Source organism: Myotis davidii, unplaced genomic scaffold (genome assembly GCF_000327345.1).
Source record: "Myotis davidii unplaced genomic scaffold, ASM32734v1 scaffold31, whole genome shotgun sequence".
In the NCBI taxonomy this organism is placed as follows: domain Eukaryota; kingdom Metazoa; phylum Chordata; class Mammalia; order Chiroptera; family Vespertilionidae; genus Myotis; species Myotis davidii.
The window spans coordinates 3,547,287-3,560,789 of NW_006283639.1; the positions used below are offsets into that span (position 1 = coordinate 3,547,287).

The window sequence follows — 13,503 nt, forward strand, 5'->3', positions numbered from 1 at the left end:
TTCAGCGGCAAATATTAGCAACAAAGACACTGCCACAAGAGTTACCAGAAGTAATGAAAAGTGTCATAAGTTATGTCAATTTTGTAAAGGCGAGCACTTTAAACAGTCGACTGTTTTCACAACTGTGCAATGAGTTGGATGTGCCAAAAAATGCTCTGCTATTTCACTCTGAAGCAAGATGGTTGTCGAGAGGAAAAATTTTAAAACGTGTTTTTGAGCTTCGTGATGAACTCAAAACATTTTTTAATCAGAAAGCAAGACCGCAGTTCGAAGCACTTTTCAGCGATAAAAGTGAACTGCAGAAAATAGCTTACTTGGTTGACATCTTTCCCATCTTGAATTAGTTAAATTTTCCACTGCAAGGACCAAATGCAACATACCTCGATTTGTCTGAAAAGATCCTATCATTCCAAATGAGATGTTGCTTTGGCAAACAAACAAAAAGGATGAAAATAAAATGTACATGTTGCCTACCTTATCTGCTTTCTTTGAGGAACATGACATTGAACCAGACAAAAGGATTATGATGATAATTTCTGTGAAAGAACACTTGCACATGCTTCCAGATCAAATTTCATTGTACTTCCCAAATCTACCTGACACCCCATTTGCACTTGCCAGAGCCCATTCAGAGTCAAAGTTGAAGATGTTCCTGAGACAGCACAAGAGGAGTTCATTGAACTTATTAACAATGATGCAGCAAGAACTGATTTCTCTATAATGCCAGTTACAAAATTCTGGATCAAGTGTTTGCGGTCATATCCTGCTCTATCTGAGCCTGCGTTGCACCTTCTTCTTCCATTTCCAACAACATATCTTGTTGAAACCGGGTTTTCCAGCTTGTTGGTTATCAAGTCTAAATACAGAAGTAGACTTGTTGTGGAACATGATCTTCATTGTGCTCTTGCAAAGACTGCCCTGAGAATTTCTGATCTGGTGAGTTACATTATGTTCATAACAGTAGCAAAATTACAGTTATGAAGTAGCAACAAAAATAACTTTATGGTTGGGGGTCACCACAACATGAGGAACTGTATTGAAGGGTCGCGGCATTAGGCAGGTTGAGAACCACTGGTCTAGAAGTTGGGCTCTGGGCTTGATGACAGCGCTTCAGAGTCAAGTTATATTTCCTGGATGCTCTTTTGTTTTCTGTGTGTTACCTGTCATCCTTGGCGTGCTTATTTCCACTGTCTTACTTCATACTTGTCACAATTACCAAAGATAAATATGGATTTTTTTTAGATGAATAAACCAAAGATCACTTGACTATGAGTCTTGTAATGATCACTTAGCTAAATGGAGATAAAAAGTCAGGGCATTTATCACTACCTGGGAAAATCTGTCACAGTTTACCTAATTTACAGGAAATCTGGATTATCACTCTTCAAATGACACACTTATATTGGGAATTGAGAATCCTTTAGAAAAAGCAATATAGAGCAAGTCTTTACTATCAGGAATTAACTTCAATACTAAATAGATAAAATATTATTGCTTCATAAAAAAGGCCTGTGTAATATTTTCAACAATAAAGATTTTTTTTAAAGGATGCAACTTATAACAATAGATAGGTCAATACGCAGTATTCTGCACACTTTTGGGCATTGAGTGATTCGTGATGAATTCACAAATCACTCCAAATCTACAACTCTGGAAAGGGGGATGTTAAGTTTAATTAGGTTCTAGAGGAGGCATCATGGTCCTGCCCTAGCGGTCGATGATATATATTTCTGCTAAAATCAGTAAGCAGTTTGGCTAATTCCAAGTCATTTAATTCTCCTTTATACTTATCACCATACCCTACATAACAAGGCCAATCGCTTAGTAATGAGGAAAAGGACTCTCAGGTTATAAAAACAGTGTATCAACCTGGACCCCATGTGAGAATTTTAGAGTGCATATTGAAAGAGAGCAGATATCTATAAAAATCAACTGATGAAGACTCGGTAGATAAAAGCTGTACTTTGAGCAAGAACATAATAAGACTACAACTTCATAATAAGAGCCTGGAACGAGAATCAGAAGGTCAAGGACAGATTAAACCATATGTAGAGTGCAGCCTAAGAGAACTGGACACTTACATCATTATTTAAATGTCTATCAGCAGTTTATTACATATTATTAAGTATAGTAAAATATCATACTTGTCAACTTCATAAACTCTCAAACTCAAAAAACTGTTTTATAGATACATGCATCAGAAGGCCCCATTTAATATTCAGCATCAGAAATGTCATTCAAATTGCTCTCTTAAGACTATTCTGTTTATGATACATTACTACTGCTCACAAATAACATACTTTAGGAATTATGTAGCCATAACAGAATCTTTACATCTGAAAGAGCAATGAAAGAAAAAAATCATATGAAAAAAATGCTTTAATTATGTTTGAAAAGTTATAACTAGTTTTTAGAGAAACCCCTAAAGAATATAATAAACATAAATACCGTGTAATAGTAATAGCCAAAGTTTTCATAAGTCACAATATCTGGTCTTTGTTTGTTGTTTCCGCCATATTTTTCATGGGACATAATGGTTTAATCTCTTATTTTCTGTATTTTGACTTGGTATCTTATTTCATATCTCCTCTCAGATGGAGGATTTGTGTTTTTACTGAGATACTCACCTTTTACTTTCAGTGCTCCCCATCCGGTGACAAACACTTTACTCTTAGGCAAGACTTCAAATGCAGCATCCGGGAGACAGACTCTGTGCACATCTTCGGAAAACAGGACGGGAGTGGAGAGCTTCACCAGCGCGATGTCGTCTTCGTGCTTATGGGCAGCGTAGTTCTCATGAAGGACGATTGACTGCACCCTTCTTCTCATTAGCGGAGGGCTTAGAGTGGTTCCAAAACTAGCCGTCCAGAGTTTGGGGTTTTTGTAACTGATCACAGATTAAAAGGATTATTGTTGGTTCATTCCTGATCTAAAGTTACCCAGGACTCTGGATGAGCAGGGGGCATAGGGTGGGAGAAGGGCAAATTGTTTAAGGTGATAGTAGACGGGGATCCTCCCACCTTCTCATTTAAGGCTTCTCCCCTGGGGCTGCCTTGTATTGATTTAGCTGATGACAAATCCCCCCATTCTCATGGAGCTTAAAGTATACTCTTCCGGGGGAGTTTGTATTTTTTTTTAAAGGAACCAATGGATTGTTGCTATTTTTTGAAGAAAATATACTTGAATAAAAATTAGAGATATTATATACATACATATACATATCACTATGTCCATGCATAGTTATTTAAATGTACGTATGTATAGTTAGAAAGAGAGAAAAGGAGGGAAAGGGAGGGGAGGAGAGGAGAGAGAGAGAGAGAGAGAGAGAGAGAGAGAGAGAGATTAGAGCCACAATTGATTCAGTGTTTTCTCATCTTTTCTTTTAAGTTAAATTTTATCCAGAATATTGTCACATTTTATGTGAATTTCATTAGAGCTACTACATCTCTTTATTTTCTCCAAGTGTCCCATATGTTAAATCTTCAATGAGTATATAAATAATAAAAGTAGAGCACCAAAGATATCCATGTGGGAAAATCAGATGTAAGTTAATGGGATAATCAGATGTAAGTTTGTGGGTTGAGATATTATTAGCAGAGTTTTTAAAAACTCCACAATATATCTCAGAAAAACTGGCAAGTGTGTTTAAATTTTGACAGTGTTGGTTTATTCTTAGTTAAATTGAGACTGCTGGGGAATATATATTCAGTTAAAGCTGAAGATACTCTAATTTTTTTGTACTATTCAGTAATTGTCACTTTTTCTAAGCCTACCAGAAAAATCACGAATACTCTTGGGAGGCCTAAGATGATTGATGGAAAAGGGATACGAATTATAGCAAGTGAAGGTGAGAAACAGAAGTGACATTGGTGACCCTGTTGGTACAGACGGAGGACTTACGTGTCAAAGCAATGCGCTGCAGTCAGGAGCCACTCCTCACTGATCAAAGAGGCACCACAATAGTGGGTGCCATCCATTTGCAGGCTGGCTTGCCATGGCCAATCAGCTTTCTTTGCAATATAACCATTAGCAATTTTTTCCATGGATGGAGACTCCCTCCCTAAACCACAACCTGTCATAAGAGAATAAGATGATTATTTCTAGAGTTATCAATGTGTATAAGTATATTTGGCACATAGTAAAATATGGGAACATTCATAGGTTTGCCTGGCCTTCAAATTTAATCAAAATTACATGATAGAATAATACTTTATACCAAAAATGGTTAACTTAAAGCATAAAATATTTAATACCCTCCCTGATGTATTTAAAGCAATTTCACTTAATTTTTTTCTTATATTTTGGGATCATGTTCTTAGGTGCAGCATTTGCCCCCATGATATTTGATGGTTTTGATTGTGAAATGTACACTAATTATTGGAGGAGAAAAATACTATTTGTACTATTTTATTTAAATACTTGTCTAATATTAAAAACATTACATAACTTAGTAAAAATATCTAAGTTTACATATTAAAGTTAGTGGGTGTCATTTACTTCTAAACAAATTTTCTACTTTAACAAAGTGAACCAAATAAAAATAAATAAGATAAAATGAAAGGGAACTCTTTAAAAGAAGTCATCAGTGAATCCTTCTAGAAAGAAGAGCAAGTTATTTCCAAAGAACCCATGTGACATGAATTCCCAATTATTACTAATAATTATTTTCCCTAGAGGAGAGTTAAATCATGTATCCATTTAGAGATATCATATACTTTTGGAAATAGTAAACATAGGAGTAGAGAAACTCTATTCTCTCTCCCTTTTTTTAATTGATTTCAGAGAAAGGGAAAGGTTGAGAGAGATTGAAACATCAGTTATGAGAATCATTTGATAGGCTGCCTCCTGCACGCCCCCTACTGGGATTGAGCCCACAACTGGGGAATGTGTCTTTCATTGGAATCAAACCCAGGACCCTTTAGTCCACAGGCTGATTCTTTATCCACTGAAAAAAACTGGTGAGGGCGGTGCTATTCTACTTTAAGCATACTTTCAAGGAAGATGTTTTATAAAATTAAAATCCATCTACATTATAATGTAATTGCTACAATAATCATGACTCATAACATCCTACAATTATAGCATATTCAGTGGCAAAACAAAATATTCAAGAGTATATAATATTAATTTATTTTTTTTATTGTATAAGCCAGTTAGGACCCTTTAGTCCACAGGCCAATGCTCTATCCACTGAGCCAAACTGGCTAGGGCAAGAAACTCTTAAAAGTGTTTTTAAGTTTTATTATTTGATATATTAAACATCTCAGAGATATTTTTGAACTTACCGCTGTTCAGAATGTGCTCTGCTTGTATTTTATTTATATCTGGAAAAAATACAAGATGATTGCTCAGCAATGGAACAATTATCATTTAAAACACTGTACCTGCATGACATGAATGTTTCTATTCGGAAGAAACTGAATTAGTTAGGAAATACTTAATTTAAAAGCAATAGAATAAAATCCTACGAAAAGGGGAAGCTTAGAAATAAATTAACCTCTTCATGCCTACTAAATGTGGACTCTAGGAAAATGCTGGTTAATTGTTATAAAAACATTGGCAGAGAGGATGCTATTGTTTGCCATGAAGGCGGATTAATGCCATGCCAATTTATTAAAATATAAGTGAAACTGAAGAGAACCGAAGACCACTTTTACATATATACTAATATGTTTGGACACTGTTCTCCTCCATCCTCATTCACACAGTAGTGTTACTGTAAAGCCGTTCAAGAATCTTAGACAGCTGGCATCGAGGGTTGGTCCACAGATGCTCCCTGTGGAATCAAAATCCACCAATATCCTAACAAATCCTCAAATATGTTAGTCATTTTTATCATGAAGTAAAATGGAAAACAAAGCATGTTCAGTTGTTCCCCACAATTACATGAATTTCTCCTTATGCCAGATAGCATAAGGAGCAATCTAGACCCATATTTTGCTACAATGAAAGCTGTGTGAAATTTCAGTAAACCTGCAAATTAAGGAGTCTTTAATGTAGGTCAGACTCTAACCGAGAACATAAAATTCATCTGCAGATTACTATGGGTAGGGAGTTTATTAGAGTAAATCCCTTAGAATTAGGTTTTGCCAATAATAACAATCTCAAAAGGATATAAAGTGTATGATTCCATTCATGTAACATTCATGAAATAATATAATTACACTAGAGGCCGGTGTATGAAATTTGTGCATGGGGGGGTGGGAATCCCTCAGCCTGGCCTGCACCCTCTCCAATCTGGAACTGCTGGCTCCTAACCACTCACCTGCCTGCCTGCCAGCCTGATCACCCCTAACCACCTCTGCCTCAACCCCTGCTACCATGGCTTTGTCCAGAAGGAGGACTGGACGACCAGAAGATGTCCAGTCTATCTGGTCTAATTTGCATATTACCCTTTTATTGGTATAGATAGATGGAGAATGGCTTAGGGTTCCCAGGGGATAGAGATGAGCAGAGGGTTTGGGTGTGGCTATAAAGAAGTAACACAAGGTAGTCTCATGGCACAGTAGCAGAGTATAGGGTTGTTTTTTTTAAATCATATCCATGTTTAATTCAAACAATTATACCAGGGGTGTGCAAACTTTTTGACTCGAGGGCCACAATGGTTCTTAAACTGGACCAGAGGGCCAGAACAAAAGCATGGATGGAGTGTTTGTGTGAACTAATATAAATTCAAAGTAAATATCATTACATAAAAGGGTACGGTCTTTTTTTTTTTTTTTTTTTTTTTTTTTAGTTTTATTCATTTCAAACGGGCCGGATCTGGCCCGCGGGCCGGAGTTTGCCCACGGCTGAATTATACTAATATCTCTCTTTCAAAAAAGGAGGAATTGCTATTATATTTGTGCTATTATATAATTATTATATAATTATTCTGTCTTAATTATTTCCATATTAATCAAAGGAATATTTTGGTGTTGATTGGGTTTTTGCTTATTATCAAGTAAATGAGAGACTTAAAAATGAAAAGCATTTTCATTTTATGGTGAAATAAAGATCCTTTCTCTGTAGATGAGAAGATAGCAAAATTGTGAACTATAGCAAGGAGAGAAAAATGGTATTTCTTACCTTTAAGATAAGGCAATGAAGTATCTATCTTCAAGAAGCTTTCATTTAATTTTAACTTCTGATGCAAAATGTTAGCAGCTTGACTTTTTACTGTTTCTGCATTGTTAGGAAGAAAGTGAAATTTAAGCAATACATCTGTTTTCAATCCATCATGACTTGACCTGGAAAACAGAAACACCACAATAAATAAGTGAAGTCATAGCCATAATTATTATTTTATACCTTATTATTTAAATATTAGTTATATCTTTAAAAATACAACATAAATATTTTATTATCATAGATTTTTCCCTTTCTTTTATCATATAGGTGTTAATACATAAATTATTCCCTGTTCGTAAAAGTGTTTCATATTTACAGAGGGGAGAGTAAAATTCTAGAGTTTTGGAATTTTTTTTTCTGGGAAAATAAATCAAAAGTACTTGTTAAATTCGTCAACTCTGTCTACATATATTTTTTCTTAATTTTTAAAAATTCATATCTGTTTATGCTTAAAATTTAAGTAAAATTTAAAAATTAAGCCCAGCCAGGTGTGACATAGCAGTTGAGCATGGACCCAGGAATGAGGTCACATGTTCGATTTCCGGTCAGGGCATATGCCCAGGTCACAGGGTCGATCCCCAATAGGGGGTGTGTAGGAGGTAGCTGATCAATGATTCTCTCTCATTATTAATGTTTCTCTCTCTCTCTCTCTCTCTCTCTCCCTTCTTCTCTGAAATCAATAAAAATATATTTTAAAAATTAAGTAAAAGTATTTAATGATTGTGAGAATCTTTAAGTGAAGGGCAAGTCTTTTTTTTTTAAATCCTCATGCGCAGATATGTTTTCATTGGTTTTTATAGAGAGAGCGAGGAAGGGTGTGTGTGTGAGAGGGAAATATCAATGTAAGGAGAAACATCAATAGGTTGCCTCCTGCACATGCCCCAAATGGTGGTTGAACTCACAACCTACGTATGTGCCCTACCAGAATCAGACCCACAATCTTTTTTCTGTCCAAAATATGTTTTTATTGATTTTTTTTAAGAGAGAGGAAGGTACAGAGGGAGAAAGAGAAAAACATTGATGTGAGAGAGAAACATCCATTGGTTGGCTCTGTACATACCCTAATGGGAGTATGAAACCCAAAATCTGGGTATGTGCCCAGATGGGGAATCAAACCAGTGACCCTTTGGTGCACAGGACTGTGCTCAACCAACTGAGCCATTCGGCCTGGTCAGAAATTCAAGTCTTTAAAAGAACAACTAGAAGAATGTATTTAATCTCTACCCAAATCAAGAATGTGTCCCCTCTAGGTACTCTGTAGAAGAGGAATAACAATTAAATATAGTAATATGAAATTATTTTTGCTCTTGGTATATCTAAGATTTTTTAAATATATATTTTTATTTATTTCGGAGAGGAAGGGAGAGGGAGAGAGATAGAAACATCAATGATGGGAGAGAATCATTGATTGGCTGCCTCCTGGTCATCCAACTACTGGGGATCAAGCCTGAAACCCAGGCCTGTGCCCAGACCTGGAATCAAACTGTAACTTCCTGGTTCATAGGTCAACGCTCAACCACTGAGCCATGTCAGCTGAGCTATCTAAGATTTTCATATCCTGGCAACAAAGCAAATAAATGAAGAATAACTAAATAAAACAAAATTGCCCTTTCATTATACAAATTGATTAGTTATGATTACCTAAAGTTGACAACATGAGATTCGATGTAATGATGATTTAAACTGGAATTTTGAAATATTTTATCAATCTGAGAAAAGAAAAAAAAACAACACACAGCATAGAACTTTGTTAAATATGAATTTCACACATTTCAATAGAACACAAAAAAGTTTGTATAAAACCTGCAGTGATTCAAATAGCATTTAATTCTGTGTTGCTTTATACCTATCCCCACCCAGAAAGCTCACTGGGGCATAATCCTGTTATCAGAAAGATCTTCCTAGTAATTAGATGTTGATATTTAAACAATTTGTCACAGGGTTAAAGATGGCTGATATAGAGTTGAATGAAGCTAGCTGTTTCAACAGCCAATATAAAATATGCACAGAGTTGGAGGTACAAAGATGGAGGTTCTTTGAAAACTTGCTACATAAGGACTTAAAATCCTCTGTCATTCAAATTCAGTTATCTTCCTCATGGAGATGATTAAAGAATCAGTCTTTTAGACTTTTCTGAAACTTTTTAGGCCATATTTTGATTCTGTGATAAATGGGGGAGAGGAAAAGAATATATATTTTTGGGTACTTCTTTAAAATTAATATACTCAGCAAGAAAAATCATGAAATAATAACAGAATAAGACTATGCAATTTGTGTGTCATTTTAGACTTTTATGGGATAATTTCTGTGTAATACTAATTCCTAGAAGAAATTATTTCATACTAAAACCACAGATTGTTACAGAATCTGTGGTTGCACTAACCTACTCATTAACATTGACTCATCAATCTGGCTTTTCAGAAAAAATGACAGAACATGTGTCAAATCTTAAGTGAACCTGAGTCTCAATAATTATTTCCTCAAATCAAAAGAGAAAAGAGATGTCAAAATGTGAAACTAGACATGTGCTGAACAAGGGCTTTTCACTCATCTGATTTATGACATTTCCTCTGGTGAGGCACCATATCATTTCCTATTAGATAGGATGGTAAGCATACAGTTATTGAAGAATCGAGTTATTAAAAAAAGAAAATTCAAGTTATTAAGAAAAACAATGACCAGGTGTTTTCCTTTAACAATGATAGAAAATTTGTTTTTCTAAGGATATAGTTTTATATACACACATGTACATTTATATGACAAAACCTAATACATATTCATTGTAAAATGTTATAAAAAGCTAGCAAAACAGCAAAGCATAATGAAAAGCATTAAAATAACTTCTGAATCACTGCAGAGAACCTGTAATTTTCATTTTGGGCATATGTACTTCCAGATTTCTACATAGATTTTTATAAATTTTACTATAAGTTCTCTGCCTATTTCCATTCTCTTTCTATCTCATTATTTTGTTGTTGTTTCCTTTAAATCACAGTTTTGCGAGTCATGTTATTGCCCATGGCAATATAAGTAGTCTAGCTAGATTATAAACAGTCTAGATTATTGAACTCCAAAAGACGCCTCTAAATTTCATTGTAGATACTGATTTTAGTCATTTCTTCTGGGATAATGTTTGCTAGAACTGAAACTCGCAGTCTAAATCAGGGATAAGCAAGTTATAGCGTATAGGAAAAATCAGCCAGCCACTCGTTTTTGTGGGCCCATCATCTAAGAGTGGTCTTCATATTATTTTAATAGTTGAAAAAATCATTAAAAAAGTAATGTTTTGTGCCCGCTAAAAATTTTTACAAAATTTAACTTGCAGCATCCAGAATCAAGTTTTCCTGGGCTGCAGCCACACTGCTTGGCTGATATATTGTTTCTGGTGCAATAGCACTACAAAGACAGATCTGAATTGCTTCAGAAGGACTGTATGGCCTGCAAAGCTGAAAATTTACTATCTGGCTTTTTAAAAAATTTCTTTATTGGTTAAGGTATTACAAATGTGTCCTCATCCTTCCACAGATGAGTGAGATCATGTGGTATTTATCTTTCTCTGACTGGCTTATTTTACTTAGCATAATGCTCTCCAGTTCCATCCATGCTGTTGCAAATGGCAAGATTTCTTTCTTTTTTTACCGCAGCGTAGTATTCCGTTGTGTAGATGTACCACAGTTTTTTAATCCACTCATCTGCTGATGGGCACTTATCTGGCTTTTTACAAAAAATAAATAAAATTGCCAACTCCTGGTCTAAATTACTGTACTTCTGTACTGTATTTCTCAATTATGATCCTTCTCCTATGTGGTCACCATTTGTATTCTAGAGGACAGGGCCACTACTAGTAAATTCTTTATTCCCTAGACATTTGTTTGATGAGTATTTTTATGATCCTACCATGTGGCAGACACTGTGACAGGCGCCAGAATTATAAGAATAAGTTGATTTAGCCCTTCACAAATCCAGAGAAACCTAGACATATAAAATAATAATAATGTCACAAGGCAGTAAGTGCTCTAGCAGAGATAGGTGTGTGAAAAGTTCCATGAGAACACAAGAAACAGATACTAACCTTCATTCAGACATTATTTTTCATACTTTTTATTCGCAACATAAGCTGATTCTCAGAATAATTCAGAGGTGGGTGTGATTATCATTATTTTGAAAGTGGAAACCTTGAGGGGTCAAGCCGCTTCCCAAAGTTGAGAAGCCGATTGAACATAGATGTTCTGACTTCAAAGCTTAGACTGTCTCCAATTCAATATATTTATTCCTGTAATAAATATTCAGTACCCTACCAATGCCACTTAGATGCATATTTCAACTCATTTCATCATTTTCTGATTTTGGTTGGGAAATGGCTAAAGAAATATTTCTGAACCTGGAAAGAATGATCTTTTATCTTTGGTCAAATGGTTGGCTCAGTAGAAGTTGTGTATACATTTGAAGTCTTCAGTGGAAGTCTATGTGTTTCTATGCTCTATTTTTAGGAACAAATGTTCAATATAATTGCCTAATTATTAGGGAAATATATTAGGATCATACACACTGTAGGTGTATTTTTAATGATATATGGTAATGTTGTTTGTGCCTGAATGATTGAGTTATATTTCCAAATATGCTATTTTTTTGTACTTAAGCTATTTTTTTTCTTTTTGTTTAGCTTATGTTGTTCAGTCTTTGGTGCAATCATCCTTTCTCCAGTGTGCCTGAGACAATGTTGGTTAGAGTTGCCAGGAGTAGCAAATAAAAATAGAGTTAAACTTTAATTTCAGATAAACAATAAATGCTTTTTAGTATAAGCATGTTGAAAATATTGAATGGAGTATATTTTCAAGAAGATGTGAAATTAAAATTTAGCTGGGCATTCTGTATTTTATCTGGCAAACCGAACATAGATGTAATTTGGTGTGCTCTCAACTCACCTCTTATTTTATTTTAACCTCTTTCTCCCTAACAGTATTGTCAGGTAGAAATGATGCCAGCAAAACTTAGACTTACCTCATCATTGATTTTTTGTTTCAGGTCAGTCCTAATTTTTGAGTGCTCTACTGAAAAATCTGGATTATATTCAATACTGGGGATCTGGAAGGACGTTTGGAAATAGTGCATCTTTTTCTGATCTGGAAGGCAGAACAAATATGCATGGTTTCTCTTTAGTTCATATGAGCTACATAAATAATGGAAATAGAGGTAATGGCATGCAAAAACATCCCAAAATTGATGAACTCCTGAGAATTAATTCAGTAGCTGTGGCCAACACTTCTCTCTTCCTTTTTGAAGATTGCACAATCTCTTAGTCATGTAATTTTCAGTTGTGTCCTGACACAAGTTGACCTTGAATTTAGAATTGCTACTAAAATAATTTTTTATTCTCAATAAATCATATTGAGAATATAAAATCATACAATAACATAGGATATAAATCTATGGCATTGGTCAAGAAAAAGTATTACGTGAACCAAGTCAAATTTTAATGCTAGAAGCATTTTTACACATAAAAGATTATAATTTCCAATATGTAGATAAATTTATGCAAATCAACATTACATTATGTAAAGTATGTACACATTTAAGGAAATCATTGTTGCAATGAAAATTGTATTCTAAAATATTAAAAATTATTAAAGTTTTGAAATAAGTGAGTGGATATTTAAAATTAAAAAAAAAATGCAATGAGATAGGTTCTTACCAAATGCCAAAAAATAAACAAGGAGACCGATGATTATTGCTAGAACCAACACAACAGCTGCAACAAAAAGGGCAATCATCCATGGTTTCAAGGAATTTGTTCTTCTGCTTCGTATTGGTGGCCTTTTGAGAGAGAGTTGTACATTAAAAACAAACAGAACTTAAAGACTGGAATCTCAATTTCACATAGTTTTGGCATAGAATGTCTGTTTTTTTTGTTTTTACTTTAAAAAAATTTTTTTTGATGAGTAATTATTTTTTTTAATTGTTTAAAGTATTACATGTCTCCCTTTTTCCCAATTAACTCCCGTCCCTGAGGGCAAGCCTGCACCACCCCAGTGTCTGTCCATTGGTCATCCTAATATGCATGCATACAAGTCCTTTGGTTGATCTCTAACCCCTTCCTCCCCTGCCTTCTCCCCAAGGTTGGACAATCTGCTCAGTGCCACCTTGTCTCTGGATACATTTTGGTTCATCAGTTTATGTCGATCATTATATCCCACATATGAGTGAGATCATGTGATATTTATCTTTCTCCAACTGGCTTATTTTGCTTAGCATAATGCTCTCCAGTTCCATCCATACTATAGCAAATGATAAAAGTTCCTCCTTTTTTATAGCAGTGTAGTATTCCATTGTGTAGATGTACCACAGTTTTCTAATCCACTCATCTGCTGATGGGCATTTAGGCTTTTTCTAAAT

At 34.8% G+C, this 13,503-nt stretch overlaps 1 protein-coding gene across 1 annotated transcript in view; it reads right to left on the reverse strand.

Annotated features, from left to right (window-relative positions):
* Nucleotides 1-13,503, reverse strand: part of LOC102770899 (transmembrane protease serine 11G-like) — a 44,430-nt gene that overhangs the window by 5,543 nt on the left and 25,384 nt on the right. Inside the window, exons 2-8 of the mRNA XM_006753864.2 lie at nucleotides 12,803-12,924; nucleotides 12,112-12,233; nucleotides 8,752-8,819; nucleotides 7,069-7,229; nucleotides 5,286-5,324; nucleotides 3,901-4,072; nucleotides 2,628-2,887 (exon numbers count right to left, since the gene is read on the reverse strand). Of these exons, the coding sequence (XP_006753927.1) occupies nucleotides 2,628-2,887; nucleotides 3,901-4,072; nucleotides 5,286-5,324; nucleotides 7,069-7,229; nucleotides 8,752-8,819; nucleotides 12,112-12,233; nucleotides 12,803-12,924 (944 nt within the window). The remainder of the gene's footprint in view (nucleotides 1-2,627; nucleotides 2,888-3,900; nucleotides 4,073-5,285; nucleotides 5,325-7,068; nucleotides 7,230-8,751; nucleotides 8,820-12,111; nucleotides 12,234-12,802; nucleotides 12,925-13,503) is intronic.